General features: G+C 38.6%; 1 protein-coding gene across 4 annotated transcripts in view; it reads left to right on the top strand.

Moving 5' to 3' along the window:
• Galphai (G protein alpha i subunit) overlaps positions 1–16,495 on the top strand; it is a 160,670-nt gene that overhangs the window by 127,984 nt on the left and 16,191 nt on the right. For all 4 annotated transcript variants that reach the window (XM_053779754.2, XM_053779756.2, XM_053779753.2 and 1 more), the window contains 2 exons: positions 13,025–13,119; positions 13,395–13,583. In XM_053779754.2, coding sequence (XP_053635729.1) covers positions 13,025–13,119; positions 13,395–13,583 — 284 coding nt within the window. The remainder of the gene's footprint in view (positions 1–13,024; positions 13,120–13,394; positions 13,584–16,495) is intronic.

The following is a 16,495-nucleotide window of genomic DNA, read 5'->3' as shown; positions in this document are numbered from 1 at the left end:
AAATATTTCATTTTTTCTTTTTTTTTACCTTTTGTGATCTCAGGTGCTGCACCTACTATGATGAATCTCTTCAAAGTTTTTTATTCCGTAATGTATGTGTTCAAATTTAACTTCCATAGCAAGCTTTAGTATTTTTGATTAAGTGCATAATTGTCAGTGTGATCACCCACATATATTCAGTGCTATTAACCCCTAAACGGTCCAAATATATATGTACGTTCTCTTGCCCAGTGCCCTGAATATTTTGAAAAATACATTTTTTTTCATTGAAATAAAGAAAATCTTTCTAAGTGTTATAGGATTAAAATAAAAAAAAAATAGGGTCAGTACTTACTGAGGTATGAGGCTGCAAAGTTGGCACTTAATGCTCACCTGACGGCAACATCGAGTCCTGCCGCTTGCGGAAGTGCTGCTGATATACCTTATTTTTCTCATTTTTATATTATTTTATATAATTTTTGTGTTCTGATAATTACAATTTATTGTAGTTCTTGTCATTTCATAACCAATCTTTGTTCTGACACTAATATTAGGTACTGAAATTGTACTCAGAGTGTCACAAACACATTGGCAGGTGGACATTTACACCTGCCTTGGGATGACATTTGATGGGCGCCGGCGAGGGTGCAGAGATAAGATAAGGGGTGACATTTGATGAGCTCATATCTGTCTCTGGTTATCCGTCTCTGTCTGCTTGTCTCTTTCCGTCTCTCTGCTTGTCTCTCTGTCTCAGAGAGAGCCACTGTGAACCAACAGGTATTCTTATATAAGCATTATATCTACAAGCACAGTATAGCACTTCGGATCTTTTAGGTTATCCTAGGTAATTTACACTATGTATAATTGTATTTGTGTGTACCTGTGAGACAGATACAGAGAGAGAGAGGTAGACAGACAGAGACAGATAGAGAGACCCTAAACTTGGGGTTAACATCACTTTCCTCTTAAAAGGGGAGTGTTAATATGACATTACATCAGTGAATCCTTGGTGTTTGCCGCACTGTTTGCTCTAGCTGGCGCTCAGTTTAACTGGCGCTCCCACAAGGTACTAAGTGGTCCCAGATTTTTTTAATATGGTGCACACCGAGTGTTAAGACCCATTCTATGCTGACCTGGCATCTCAGGCCAATCGTACCAAATTTGCAGGCAGGAAAAATAAAATGTATGTATGTGTTTGGGGCGCTTGCAGTAAGAACGTATATAGTATACATTTGGACCATTTAGAGGTTAATGAATCTACGAGAAGCTTCAAGTAATTAGTACAGAAGCGTCATATCCTGTATTAATAGTAATGTAATAATTACATATTGGATTGTTGCGCCATATTTTACCAATATGGTAAAAAATGGAATGATTTTTCTTTTTTTTTTTTCTCTGTCTCTCTCTCTCTCTCTCTCTCTCTCTCTGTCTGTCTCTCTCTCTCTCTCTGTCTCTCTCTCTCTCTCTGTCTCTCTCTCTCTCTCTCTCTCTCTCTGTCTCTCTCTCTCTCTCTGTCTCTCTCTCTCTCTCTGTCTCTCTCTCTCTCTCTGTCTCTCTCTCTCTCTCTGTCTCTCTCTCTCTCTCTGTCTCTCTCTCTCTCTCTGTCTCTCTCTCTCTCTCTGTCTCTCTCTCTCTCTCTCTCTCTCTCTCTCTCTCTCTCTCTCTCTCTCTCTCTCTCTGTCTCTCTCTCTCTCTCTGTCTCTCTCTCTCTCTCTGTCTCTCTCTCTCTCTCTCTCTCTGTCTCTCTCTGTCTCTCTCTGTCTCTCTCTGTCTCTCTCTGTCTCTCTCTGTCTCTGTCTCTCTCTGTCTCTCTCTGTCTCTCTCTGTCTCTCTCTGTCTCTCTCTCTCTCTCTCTGTCTCTCTCTGTCTCTCTCTGTCTCTCTCTGTCTCTCTCTCTCTCTGTCTCTCTCTCTCTCTCTCTCTCTCTCTGTCTCTCTGTCTCTCTCTCTCTCTCTCTCTCTCTCTCTCTGTCTCTCTCTGTCTCTCTCTGTCTCTCTCTGTCTCTCTCTGTCTCTCTCTGTCTCTCTCTCTCTCTCACTCTCTTGAGTGTTTGACTAATGCCAGGGATACTTATTTGGTAGATGTTTTGTCTCCATTTTTGCGAGTCACAAGTTTTCTGTTGTAGGCTGTTTATGATTGATAAAAATTGGTGTACAAATCTGAGATAGAGGCAAGGTGTAAGGGATTTCCTAGGTAGGGTTATGAAAAGAGTTTGAAAGGTAATAGCTGCTGTATCTAAAAAGCTATTGTTAGTTCCTTGTTTGTAGTGGCTAATAAGCATTTGTAAAATTATAATTGGTTTTCAGTTCTGATAATCATACATATGGAAACCCCTGTATATGAAGGTGTTCAGGGCTTACACACATTACAGTATTATTATTTCCTAAGAGGATGGACCTGATGAACTGTTGGAGTGTGAGCAGGGTAATATTTTGCGAAGGGATTTAGGGAAACTGGTTAGCCGGACTTGAGTCCTGGAGGCGGGAAGTACAATGCCTGCACTTTCAAGGAGGGGTTTGGGATATTGGCATTTTGGAGTGACATCTAAACTGTCATATCCGAGTGCCTTTGCAAAGATAGTGATTGTGTGGATGATGGTGAAAGTGTTTTTCTTTTTTTGGGTCACCCTGCCTTGGTTGAAAGAAGAAGTTATTGACATGTTTAGTATTTCTCTATGTTAACCCTTTCACTGTTGTGACCCCCAAAATTAAAAATCCTGACAGTGATGGGATTTAAAAAAATCCGAAATGGTAGAGAATCGTTTCTGAAGGTAATGACGCCAAAAATACAAAATTGGATGGAAAATGGAAAACTTGTGTAATTATGCAAGTGCAGAGTTGGCAGTCTGGGTGCAATTAATGTATCAACAGTTTCACCCACTTTTAGTCCTATTTTAAGCTCAGTTCAACCAATTTCTTAGCTCATATCTTTCATTCTTTTGAGAGGGCACAAGAAACTGCCCATTCAACTATCAGAACTACTCTATAAAGTGCACAGAAGATGGTAATTTGGCAAATTTTACAAAAATCAACAAATATTTTAACCCTTTGAGGGTCCGTGCCGTAGTTCTACAGCTTTGAATCCAGGGTCCAAGCCGTAGTACAACATCATGAGCAAAGCTTACTCAAATAAGCTGTGAGCGGTAAATTTGGGCCTAGATATGAGATAATGCATCTGTGTGGTAAGTGTGCACCATATAAAAAATCCTGCAGCACGCAGTGCATAATGAGAAAAAAAACTGCGACCATGTTTTTGGGTTAAAACTGCAACTTTGTGGTATACTTTCTTATGGTTTTTATGATTGTATTTGTGGTTTCTTAGTCTCGTTTGATAGAATGGAAGATATATTACAGAAATGGGAATAATTTTATTGGTTTTAGTACTCGAAATAGCTTGAAATTGAGCTCAAAATAGCGGAAATGTTTGATTTTTGCTGATGTTCAAGAGTAAACAAAAGACATCACGCATCCATTATATGTCAGCTGGTGGGTCTAATGTTCATTCATGAATGCTCTGATATTATTTATACAATCATTACAGTATTGCATAATAGTAAATCTTCTACTTTTTGGTGTGAATAAAAATTTTGTGAATAAAATATAAAAATGGAATTCATATGTAAAGCCTGGAAATGCAACTAATTAACAGAGGAAGTGATATTTTAGTGCCAGGAATGCCTGCATTGTTTATTCTGGACCCTGTCTTGAAAGTGGAATATTTTGAACTTTGTGTGAAATTGGCCAAATTGCCAATTTCCGATAATTTTATTGGGTAGTTGAAATAGTTGATTGGGCAATTTCTTGTGCTGAATGCATTAAACGGAATATATACTAGCGAAATAGCTAAGAATTTGGTCTAATGGAATAATGTAATTGGTTGAAAATAGGACTCAAAGTGGGCAAAATCACTGATGCATAAATATCCCTGACACGGAAAATTTCGCGAGAGAGTAATTTTGTCAGTTTTTGATCAGATTCTGTACTTTTTGTTTTACTACCTTCAGAAAAAGATTCTGTACTTTTTCATAAGAATTTTTTTTTTTTTTTTAAGTTTTTGGACCCTGTGGGGAATTTTTAGATTAGGGGTCTGGACCCTCAAAGGGTTAAAAGCTGAATCCAATATATACTATGCATTCCAGCAAGTAAAGCAAAATATATTCTGTTTATTAATCACATCTCCATGCCCCTCCTATATTACGTTTTACCCTATTTCTATGATTAATAAAATATAACCTAGAATGATTGGTCATGATTTAGGACAGGGAGTTGGGGAGGAGCCTTCCCTTTTCCCAGGAAGATTGTCAAAAATTTAATATTTTCCGTATTTTGATCCTTATTTCGAGTTGCCTCTGGTCCTCGCTATTTCCATAGTATGTCTTCCATTGTATCAAATGACACCAAGAACCAGCTAATAAAACCATAGAAACACCTTAGAAAGCACCTCAAGAGTTGCTATTTTGTTCTAAGCACTAGGTTATGGGCTTGCTTTTTCCATCAAGCACTATGTGGGGCTGTATTTTTTTTATACTGTGTGCACTCACTGCACATACAAGACAAAGACAAACAATAACAAACATAAGACATAACAAGACAAAGATCACGACAGCCAGGAAGATGACTGGGTGGGTATTGAGAACTTTCAAAACAAGGGAAATAATGCCAATGGTGACACTTCAAATCGCTAGTGCTCCCTCACTTAGAATATTGCTCAGTGCTGATGGCCCTGCTCAAGGCAGGAGAAATATCAGAGCTGGAACAAATACAGAGATCGTTTACGGTTCACATTGAGCCAGTAAAGCACCTTAACTACTGGGAACGCTTGCAAGTCTTGAACATGTACTTATTGGAGCAGAGGAGAGAGAGGTTTTATTATTTTTTTTTTTTATTATCACACCGGCCGATTCCCACCAAGGCAGGGTGGCCCGAAAAAGAAAAACTTTCACCATCATTCACTCCATCACTGTCTTGCCAGAAGGGTGCTTTACACTACAGTTTTTAAACTGCAACATTAACACCCCTCCTTCAGAGTGCAGGCACTGTACTTCCCATCTCCAGGACTCAAGTCCGGCCTGCAGTTTCCTGAATCCCTTCATAAATGTTACTTTGCTCACACTCCAACAGCACTGCAAGTATTAAAAACCATTTGTCTCCATTCACTCCTATCAAACACGCCTCACGCATGCCTGCTGGAAGTCCAAGCCCTCGCACACAAAACCTCCTTTACCCCCTCCCCTCCAACCCTTCCTTCCTAGGCGAACCCCTACCCCGCCTTCCTTCCACTACAGACTGATACACTCTTGAAGTCATTCTGTTTCGCTCCATTCTCTCTACATGTCCGAACCACCTCAACAACCCTTCCTCAGCCCTCTGGACAACAGTTTGGTAATGCACCTCCTCCTAACTTCCAAACTACGAATTCTCTGCATTATATTCACACCACACATTGCCCTCAGACATGACATCTCCACTGCCTCCAGCCTTCTCCTGCTGCAACATTCATCACCCACGCACACCCATATAAGGCGTTGGCGAAACTATACTCTCATACATTCCCCTCTTTGCCTCCAAGGACAAAGTTCTTTGTCTCCACAGACTCCTAAGTGCACCACTCACTCTTTTTCCCTCATCAATTCTATGATTCACCTCATCTTTCATAGACCCATCCATTCTTCCGTCCACTCCCAAATATCTGAATCGATGCACCTCCTCCATCCTCTCTCCCTCCAATCTGATATTCAATCTTTCATCACCTAATCTTTTTGTTATCCTCATAACCTTACTCTTTCCTGTATTCACCTTTAATTTTCTTCTTTTGCACACCCTACCAAATTCATCCACCAATCTCTGCAACTTCTCTTCAGAATCTCCCAAGAGCACAGTGTCATCAGCAAAGAGCAGCTGTGACAACTCCCACTTTGTGTGTGATTCTTTATCTTTTAACTCCACGCCTCTTGCCAAGACCCTCGCATTTACTTCTCTTACAACCCCATCTATAAATATATTAAACAACCACGGTGACATCACACATCCTTGTCTAAGGCCTACTATATATACTAATATATACTAATATATACCTGGAAGGTACTCGAGGGCTTGGTCCCAAATCTGCATACTGCCATAATAACATACTGGAGTGAGAGATATGGGAGGAAGTGTAAAATGAACCCAGTGAGGAGCAGGGGTGCAGTGGGGACAATAAGGGAACACTGTATCAACATCCGGGGTCCCAGACTTTTCAACATCTTACCAGAAGATATCAGAAACACTGCTGGAACAAGTGTAGAAGCCTTCAAGAGGAAACTAGACAAGTATCTTCACCAGGTGCCAGATCAACCAGGCTGTGATGGATATGTGGGGCAGCAGGCCTTCAGCAGCAACAGCCTGGTTGACCAGGCAAGCACCAGACGAGCCTGGCCCATGGCCGGGCTCAGAGAATAGATATACATGTACATACTCTCAAAATTCTTCAAAGGTATTCTTTAGAAAGAAGTAATTTTCCCAAGCTTAATGGCATGAAAATGTGGTTGCTTTCCCATGACTGTTGATCTTGGGGAAAAATTTTAAATCACTACTTATTGAAGTGAGGTGCAGTTGTGCAAATTATGAATCTACTGTGTTTTTTCTTGCCTTAACCTGTGATGTGATTAAATAGCCATAACCAAGTCAGAAATGCATCTGTACAATGGGATGAATCAGTTGAAATATGTGTACAGGTCTCCCTCAACATTCATGAGGGTTGGGGATCAAGAAACTCACGAATGTTGAAAAATTGTGAATGTTTGGTGTCCCAATATATTGTAGGGTAATATAATACAATACTGCTTCCTTAACCTATTGAACCATGAACAATCATAAAACATATGAATACATCGTAAAATATTGTACTAGTGCTAGCCTTTTGGTAAAGGTGAGAAAAACTATAGAATTCAAAAAAGAACTCGTAGCAGAGTACCAAAGTGGAGGAGGAAGAGAGAAGGGAGAATGTGCAGTCTTCGGTGATTCTATGATATGTACGATACTAAAGCATAAGTTGATAAAGGCTATAGCGCTAGCCAGCGATGAAGTGTAGCAGTAACAGTGTAGCAAGTAAGTTAAGCGATTACTGATAGATAGAGGACAGCACAAACCTCTGATGCCGCCTCCACCACCACGATGTACGGCTTATGTCTCGGTGGCCCTTATACACCCAACAACAGCAACACGGCAACACTCGTGACACACTTAATGATGTATTTTATTCATTCTAGAGTATACGTCATGTTTCTGTTATTAATATTGTTTATGTCATATTAGATGAATTGTGATAGATAAATAAGTCGTAGAGTTGATATTAGTGTCATATTGAAGGACTATCTTGTCCTGTCTCCAAACAAACTCTGCCACCACCACAATTCCTAAGATATGTAATGACATATTTTAAATATGATTGGGCGGCTGGAAATTTGTGAATGTTCGAAGCCCATGAAAGTGGAAAATGCGAATGTTGAGGGAGACCTGTATATCATTTGTGGTACAGTGGTTCAGTAACAGTTTCTGCTTGGTATTTACCAGACAAGTTTGCTTCAAAAAGAGATACAATAGTTTTCCAGACATGCTACCTGTAATTTTTGCTTGCCCAAGTAAAGCCTTGTTTAACCCTTTGACTGTTTCGGTCGTGTATATAGGTCTTACGAGCCAGTGTTTTTGACGTATTTATGTATTTATACTCCGAAATTCTAGTGGCTTCAAATCAAGTGGGAGAAAGCTGGTAGGCCCACATATGAGAGAATGGGTCTGTGTGATCAGTGTGGGCAGTATAAAAAAATCCTGCAGCATGCAGTGCATAATGAGGAAAAAAAAACTCTTACCGTGTTTTTCTATTAAAATGCCAAATTTGAGATGTTTTTTCATGTAGTATTTATGGATGTATTCTCATTTTCTTGATTTCGTTTAATAGAATGGAAGATACGTTACAGAACTAAAGATGAGTTTTGAATGGTTTCACGATGAAAAGGACCTTGAAATTGAGCTCAAAGTAGCAGAAATGTTTGATTTTTGCCAAAGTTCAACTAATCATTTTAATACACAGTCATGAATGGGTTGACATTATTTATACAATTATTACAATAATGCAGTAGTCTGCATAAGAGTAAATCTTCTATTTTTTGTGTGAATAAAAATTCAAAATAGAAAGCAAGAGTAATGGCTTGATAAAGCTCCTGGAGAGCGAAAAGTTGCCACAATAAAATGTCACATTAGTTGCATTTCTCCATGGGGAAGTGGAACAGAATTCTTCCTCCGTAAGCCATGCATGTTGTAAGAGGCGACTAAAATGCCGGGAGCAAGGGGCTAGTAACCCCTTCTCCTGTATATATTACTAAATTTGAAAGGAGAAACTTGCTTTTTTCCTTTTGGGCCACCCCACCTCAGCGGGATACGGCTGGTACGTTGAAAGAAAAAAAGTTGCATTTGTGTCCTTTTACTTAACCCTTTGAGGGTTTCGGACGTACTAGTACGGCTTACGACCCAGGGTTTTTGACGTACTAGTACGCCTAAATTCTAGCGCCCTCAAATCTAGTGGGAGAAAGCTGGTAGGCCTTCGTATGAAAGAATGGGTCTATGTGGTCAGTGTGCACAATCTAAAAAAAATCCTGCAGCACACAGCGAATAATGAGAAAAAAAAAAAACTTTGACGGTTTTTTTTGGAATAAAACAGCGAATTTGCACTGTATTTTCGTATGGTTTTTATTGTTGTATTCTAGTTTTCTTGGTCTTATTTTATAGAATGGAAGACATATTACAGAAATTGAGATGATTTTGACTGGTTTTACAATGAAAGGTACCTTGAAATTGAGCTCAAAGTAGCAGAAATGTTCGATTTTTTCCAAATTTCAAAAGTAAACAAATCGTGCCAAGCGTCCAATACACGTCAACTGGCGAGTCTAATATTCTTTCACAAGTGCGCCAATAATATTTATACCATTTTTTACACTAATGCAGTAGTCTGCATAACAGTAAATCTTATATTTTTTGTGAGAATAAAAATTCAAAGTGGAAAGCAAAAGAATATAAGAGAGGCCTTGAGACGTGACTAATGACCAGAGGAAATGTCATTATAGTGCCAGGAATGTCTTTCTTGTTTATTCTGGACCTATTCGGAAATTGGCATCTTTTGAAATTGGCAAAATTGCTAAATTCTGACCACTGTACTGGATAGTTGAATTTCATAAATGGGTGGTTTCTTGCACCCATTCGATAGAAAAAATGGAGTTCTAGCGAAATATTCATGTTTTTTGTCAACTAGTACAGTGAAATTGGCTGAAAATGGGGCTCAAAGTGGGCAAAATCGCCGATGCGTAAACATCGCCGAGACCGCTAACTTCGCGAGAGCATAATTCCATAAGTTTTCCATCAAATTTCAAACTTTTGGTGTCCTTATGATCGGGAAAAGATTCTCTATCTTTTCACAAGAGAAAATTATTTTTTTTTTTTTTAAATTTGGCCGACCCTGAGAACAAGTTTCGGAGAGGGCCTGTTGACCCTCAAAGGGTTAACGAGTAATATAAGAGGGGCCTGGAGACGTGACTTTATTGTTTATTCTTGACCCTATTTTGAAATTGGCATCTTTTTTAATTTGCGTGAAATTGGCCAAACTGCGAATTTGACTACTTTATTGGGTAGCTGTAATTGGTAAATGGGCGGTTTCTCGTACTCAATTGACAGAACAAATGGAGTTTTAAAGAAATAGCTATGAGTTTGGTAGACTGAAACAATGCAGTTGGCCAAAAATAAGGCTCAAAGTGGGCGAAATTGCCAATGCGTAAATATCGCCGAGATCACTAACTTCGCGAGAGTGTAATTCCATGAGATTTCCATCAAGTTTTGTACTTTTGGTGTCATTAACATGAGGGCAAGATTCTCTATCATTTCGTAAGTTTTTTTTTTTTTTTCGAAAATTTTGAGACCTGTTTGGGGTTGTGACCTTCAAAGGGTTAAATGCTTTTTTATGCATAAAATTATCTGTCCATAATTAAAATCCAGTAGGTCCCTAATTTCAGATGTTCTGATGTATGATGTTACACACTTCAATATTGACACTTTGTAACCAATTACAGTGGTTACTTACAGATGCTGGTCTGCTGTTTTGATAATTGCAAATACTCTCAGAAATTATCTTAACCCATTCAGGGTCCACACCCCTGATCTGAAACTTGTCCACAGGGTCCAAAATTTAAAAAAAAAAAAAAAATTTATTTTTTCTTATGAAGTGGTAGAGAATCTTTATCTGGTGGTAATAAAAAAAAAGTATAAAATTTGATGGAAAATTGACGAAATTATGTTATGAGTTTTCCTGCATCAGCAATATTTATGCATCAGCAATTTTGCCCACTTTGACTCCTATTGTAGGCCAGTTACATTGTTCCAGTCGACCAAATTCTTAGCTATTTCACTAGTATGCTTTCTGTTTTATCAGTTGAGTACAAGAAAATGCCAAGTCAACTATTTCAACTACCCAATAAGGTCATCAGAAATTGGTAATTTGGTCAATTTCACAAATTAAAAAAAATTCCAATTTCAAAATAGTCCAGAATAAACAATGCTGGCACTAAAATAACATTTCCTCTGTTTATTAGTTAACATTTCCAGGCTTTACACCTGAATTCCATTCTGATTTTTTATTCACACCAAAAAATAGAAGATTTACTGTTATGCAATATTGTAATAATTGTATAAATAACATCAGTGCATTCATGAACGCATATTAGACCCACCAACTGACCTGTATTAGAAGCGTGATGTGATTTGTTTATTCTTGAACATCGGCAAAAATCAAACATTTCCGCTACTTCGAGCTCAGTTTCAAGCTATTTTCACTCATAAAAGCCAATCAAAATAATTTCTATTTCTATAATATATCTTCCATTCTGTCAAATGAGACCAAGAAACCATGAATACAACCGTAAAAGCCATACAAAATTACACTGGAAAGTCGCCGTTTTAATCCAAAGGCACCTGGAGTACACCTGAAGGGGGTTTTGGGGGTCAACAACCCCCATGGCTCGGTCTGAGACCAGGCCTCGTGGTGGATCAGGGTCTGATCAACCAGGCATTTACTGCTGGCCGCACACAAACTGACGTATGAACCACAGCCTGGCTGGTGGTGTACTGATTTTAGGTGCCTCTCCAGTGCCTTCTTGAAGACAGCCAGGGATCTATTGGTAATCCCCCTTATGTATGCTGGGAGCCAGTTGAACAGTCTTGGGCCCCTGACACTTAATGTGTTGTCTCTCATTGTACTTGGGGCGCCCCTGCTTTTCATTGGGGGAATGCTGCATCTCCTGCCGAGTCTTTTGCTTTCACAGGGAGTGATTTTCATGTGCAAGTTTGGTACTAATCCTTCTAGGATTTTCCAAGTGTTTATTATCAGTATCTCTCTTGCCTGCATTCCAAGGAATACAAATCAAGGTACTGTTCCCAGTAATTTAGGTGCCTTATTGTACTTATGTGTGCCATGAAATTTCTTTGTACACTCTCCAGGTCAGCAATTTTGCCTGCCTTGAAGGGGGCAGTTAGTGTACAGCAGTATTCCAGCTGAGAGAGAGAGAGAGCAAGTGATTTGAAGAGAATCATCATGGGCTTGGCATCCCTAGTTTTGAAGGTTCTTATTATCCATCCTATCATTTTCATAACAGATGCTGTAAATATATTGTTGTGATCTTTGAAGGTGCGGTCCTCTGACGTTATCACTCCCAGATCCTTCACATTACTTTTTTGCTCTATTGTATGGTTAGAATTTGTGGTATACCCTGATACAGGTTTTTACTTTCCTCGTGCACTACGTGCTGCAGGATTTTTTTATATGGTGCACTCTTACCACATAGATACATTCTCTCATGTCTAGGCCCATATTTACCACTTAAAACTTATCTGAGTGAATTGAGCTCATGGCATAGAACTACAGCACTGATCCTGGTTTAAGACATAGCACTATGGCACTTTGTGTATGTTTGTTTATGTATGTATAGATCTCTCATTTGTTTGATAGAGATTGGTCAAGAACTATAGATTTAATATTTATTATTTTCTTAATGCTAAACTTAGTTTTTATCAAATACATTGCTATTGTGTATCTTCTTTTTTATGCTTGTGTGGAGACTTCATGGTAGAATGGTTAAAAACTGTAGATTAAATAATTGTTTTGGGGCTGTGGTAGCTGCTTTCAGCATTCTGAGTTTGCTAGTGTGTGTGGCCAGGACAATGGAAGCTCATGCTACAGTTCCCTCACAAAATTTTCCTCACTGCTACCTTCCCACACTACATGCCCAGGCACATAATTTTTTGTTAAACAACGAAAAAGTGGTGAGCATATGTAAGAGACCTAAATTCAGTATGATGCAAAAGAGGGTGGAAGTGAATGAGAAAGTGAGTTAAGTAGTCCAACTGCTCCCTGCCCCTACTCCTCTTTCACCCCACTTATCCCACACCTCACATTTACCCAAAGAATTGAGGAAATGCTGACCATGTGAAAGGAGTATTGTCTTGGATATTATGTGAGAGGATGAGAGTGGCTGAGAGAGGACAATAGTCCAGTGGCAGCCTGTTCCTTTGTACATATCTGTACTCTCCTGTATTGTAGTTCTGTTCTGCTTAATTTTCATGTATACATTAGTGAAACAGTGCATAATACTATCTGTAAGTGTAAAACAGTCCTTGATGTAAAAGGTTGGATAATTTTTCTTGAAAATACATTAAATTAGATGTGAAATATTATTGTTCAGGAACACATCTCCATTCATAATGCAAGTGTCTATGGGAAAATAGGTTCTGAGTTTCAAACAATGGAATTAAGAATAATTCTCAAGAACACATTAACATAAGTTGTAGGCCCCCACTATATTCCATGGTTGTTAGTGTTAGAGTTTCTTGCTTTTGCAAAGCTCTGCTTCAGGTAATACAGTATATATATATTGTAGATGTAGCATATGCAGGTTGTATTTTTATGTATTTAGTTTGTCTTGAATTTTCCTAAAGTTAACCATTGTTCTAAATCGAATGTTTGATTCCAGATTGTTTGATGTAGGTGGTCAAAGATCAGAGAGGAAAAAGTGGATCCACTGCTTTGAGGGAGTTACAGCCATCATATTTGTTGTTGCTTTATCAGGTAAATAAGTTTTTCATGACTTTACACTCAATAATTTTATAATTGTGAATGATTTGTCGGTAGTGTATTACTAAATGTAATGAATTTTATTAATGCTTTCATGGGTGGCATCCTAAAAACAAAAAATGGTGCTTACTATGATTCTCATGTCTTTTGAAATTGTAATAACATTATTGTAAACTCGAAGAACTAGAGGTCTCATCTCCTCGAAGGAATACTGTCAAATATATTTTTTCATTTTTAAGCAGATTGAGTTTTTCCCTTGATATTTGCAGGTTATGATTTGGTTCTAGCAGAGGATGAAGAAATGAACAGGATGATTGAGAGTATGAAACTCTTTGACTCCATTTGCAATAACAAATGGTTTGTGGAGACTTCAATAATTCTCTTCCTAAACAAGAAAGATCTCTTTGAAGAAAAGATTACGAAATCACTATTGACTATTTGTTTCCCAGAGTACCAAGGTATGTGGGCATGAAGTGTATGGGGACTATAGATAATAACGTCCAATGAAAACTGAAATTACATATCCAGACCTGTGAAAAGCTATACACATTTAACTGTTAGTACTTGGCTGAGGTTTCCACAGCAAAGATCCTACACAAATTTCTTGAGAAACATGGCAAAAGATTAACTGCTCATGCATGTGTGTGTGTGCAGAATTATCTGTAAAGGTATTCTGGAAAACCAGCTAGCTGGACTAGTTTTGGTAATGAATTCCAGGGCTTAGAATGAAAGCAGGTGGATATTTAGCTATTACAGTAGGACCACTAAATCTGCAGGTCTGGTTTCTACAGTTTCATTTATCTGCAGTTTACCCTGGCCCAAAAATAACCCTTAATTTTGTTTAATAACGACACCAAGGTGCAAAAGTAGTGATGGTGACAATTCTTCAAAGTCTAAGAAGTTGTAAAGTACTTCCCATCAGTGAAAAAGTGCTAATTCTTGACTTATTGTGCATAATTTATTAATTAAATTTTATCATAGGTATGTATGTAAACAAAAAATTACTTAAATATAAGGTTCTCTGGTGGCCATGGTTTCTGGTATCCGCGGTAGGTCTTCGAACTTATTCCCTGTGGAAACGGGGGTACTATTGTACATCTATGTATTTCTGGAAATGAAGATAGGAAAGGAATGATGCTGCATGTTACTTCGTTGGGTCACCCTTCCTAGGTGTAAAATGGTTGGTGAGTAACCAAAAATTAGTATTGTGTAGAATATTTTATAAGAGTAGTAGGTTGGTAGACAGCAACCACCCAGGGAAGTACTACCGTCCTGCCAGATGACTGTGAAACAGAAACCTGTAACTGTTTTGCATGATGCTAGGATTGCTGGTGTCTTTTTCTGTCTCATAAACATGCTAGATAACAGGGATATCTTGCTACTCCAACTTACACTTTGGTCACACTTCACAGACATGCACATGCATATATATATACATACATCTAGGTTTTTCTCCTTTTTCTACATAGCTCTTGTTCTTCTTTATTTCTTCTATTGTCCATGGGGAAGTGGAAAAGAATTTTTCCTCTGTAAGCCATGCGTGTCGTATGAGGCGACTAAAATGCCGGGAGCAATGGGCTAGTAACCCCTTCTCCTGTAGACATTTACTAAAAAAGAGAAGAAGAAAAACTTTATAAAACTGGGATGCTTGAATGTGCATGGATGTAGTGCAGATGACAAGAAACAGATGATTGCTGATGTTATGAATGAAAAGAAGTTGGATGTCCTGGCCCTAAGCGAAACAAAGCTGAAGGGGGTAGGGGAGTTTTGGTGGGGGGAAATAAATGGGATTAAATCTGGAGTATCTGAGAGAGAGCAAAGGAAGGGGTAGCAGTAATGTTGAATGATCAGTTATGGAAGGAGAAAAGAGAATATGAATGTGTAAATGCAAGAATTATGTGGATTAAAGTAAAGGTTGGATGCGAGAAGTGGGTCATAATAAGCGTGTATGCACCTGGAGAAGAGAGGAATGCAGAGGAGAGAGAGAGATTTTGGGAGATGTTAAGTGAATGTATAGGAGCCTTTGAACCAAGTGAGAGAGTAATTGTGGTAGGGGACCTGAATGCTAAAGTAGGAGAAACTTTTAGAGAGGGTGTGGTAGGTAAGTTTGGGGTGCCAGGTGTAAATGATAATGGGAGCCCTTTGATTGAACTTTGTATAGAAAGGGGTTTAGTTATAGGTAATACATATTTTAAGAAAAAGAGGATAAATAAGTATACAAGATATGATGTAGGGCGAAATGACAGTAGTTTGTTGGATTATGTATTGGTAGATAAGACTGTTGAGTAGACTTCAGGATGTACATGTTTATAGAGGGGCCACAGATATATCAGATCACTTTCTAGTTGTAGCTACACTGAGAGTAAAAGGTAGATGGGATACAAGGAGAATAGAAGCATCAGGGAAGAGAGAGGTGAAGGTTTATAAACTAAAAGAGGAGGCAGTTAGGGAAAGATATAAACAGCTATTGGAGGATAGATGGGCTAATGAGAGCATAGGCAATGGGGTCGAAGAGGTATGGGGTAGGTTTAAAAATGTAGTGTTAGAGTGTTCAGCAGAAGTTTGTGGTTACAGGAAAGTGGGTGCGGGAGGGAAGAGGAGCGATTGGTGGAATGATGATGTAAAGAGAGTAGTAAGGGAGAAAAAGTTAGCATATGAGAAGTTTTTACAAAGTAGAAGTGATGCAAGGAGGGAAGAGTATATGGAGAAAAAGAGAGAGGTTAAGAGAGTGGTGAAGCAATGTAAAAAGAGAGCAAATGAGAGAGTGGGTGAGATGTTATCAACAAATTTTGTTGAAAATAAGAAAAAGTTTTGGAGTGAGATTAACAAGTTAAGGAAGCCTAGAGAACAAATGGATTTGTCAGTTAAAAATAGGAGAGGAGAGTTATTAAATGGAGAGTTAGAGGTATTGGGAAGATGGAGGGAATATTTTGAGGAATTGTTAAATGTTGATGAAGATAGGGAAGCTGTGATTTCGTGTATAGGGCAAGGAGGAGCAACATCTTGTAGGAGTGAGGAAGAGCCAGTTGTGAGTGTGGGGGAAGTTCGTGAGGCAGTAGGTAAAATGAAAGGGGGTAAGGCAGCCAGGATTGATGGGATAAAGATAGAAATGTTAAAAGCAGGTGGGGATATAGTTTTGGAGTGGTTGGTGCAATTATTTAATAAATGTATGGAAGAGGGTAAGGTACCTAGGGATTGGCAGAGAGCATGCATAGTTCCTTTGTATAAAGGCAAAGGGGACAAAAGAGAGTGCAAAAATTATAGGGGGATAAGTCTGTTGAGTATACCTGGTAAAGTGTATGGTAGAGTTATTATTGAAAGAATTAAAAGTAAGACTGAGAATAGGATAGCAGATGAACAAGGAGGCTTT

This window comes from Cherax quadricarinatus, chromosome 24 (assembly GCF_038502225.1).
Source record: "Cherax quadricarinatus isolate ZL_2023a chromosome 24, ASM3850222v1, whole genome shotgun sequence".
NCBI classification, from domain to species: Eukaryota; Metazoa; Arthropoda; class Malacostraca; order Decapoda; family Parastacidae; genus Cherax; species Cherax quadricarinatus.
Note: the sequence above shows the minus strand (reverse complement) of the source record. Positions and strands in the feature narration are given on the sequence as shown.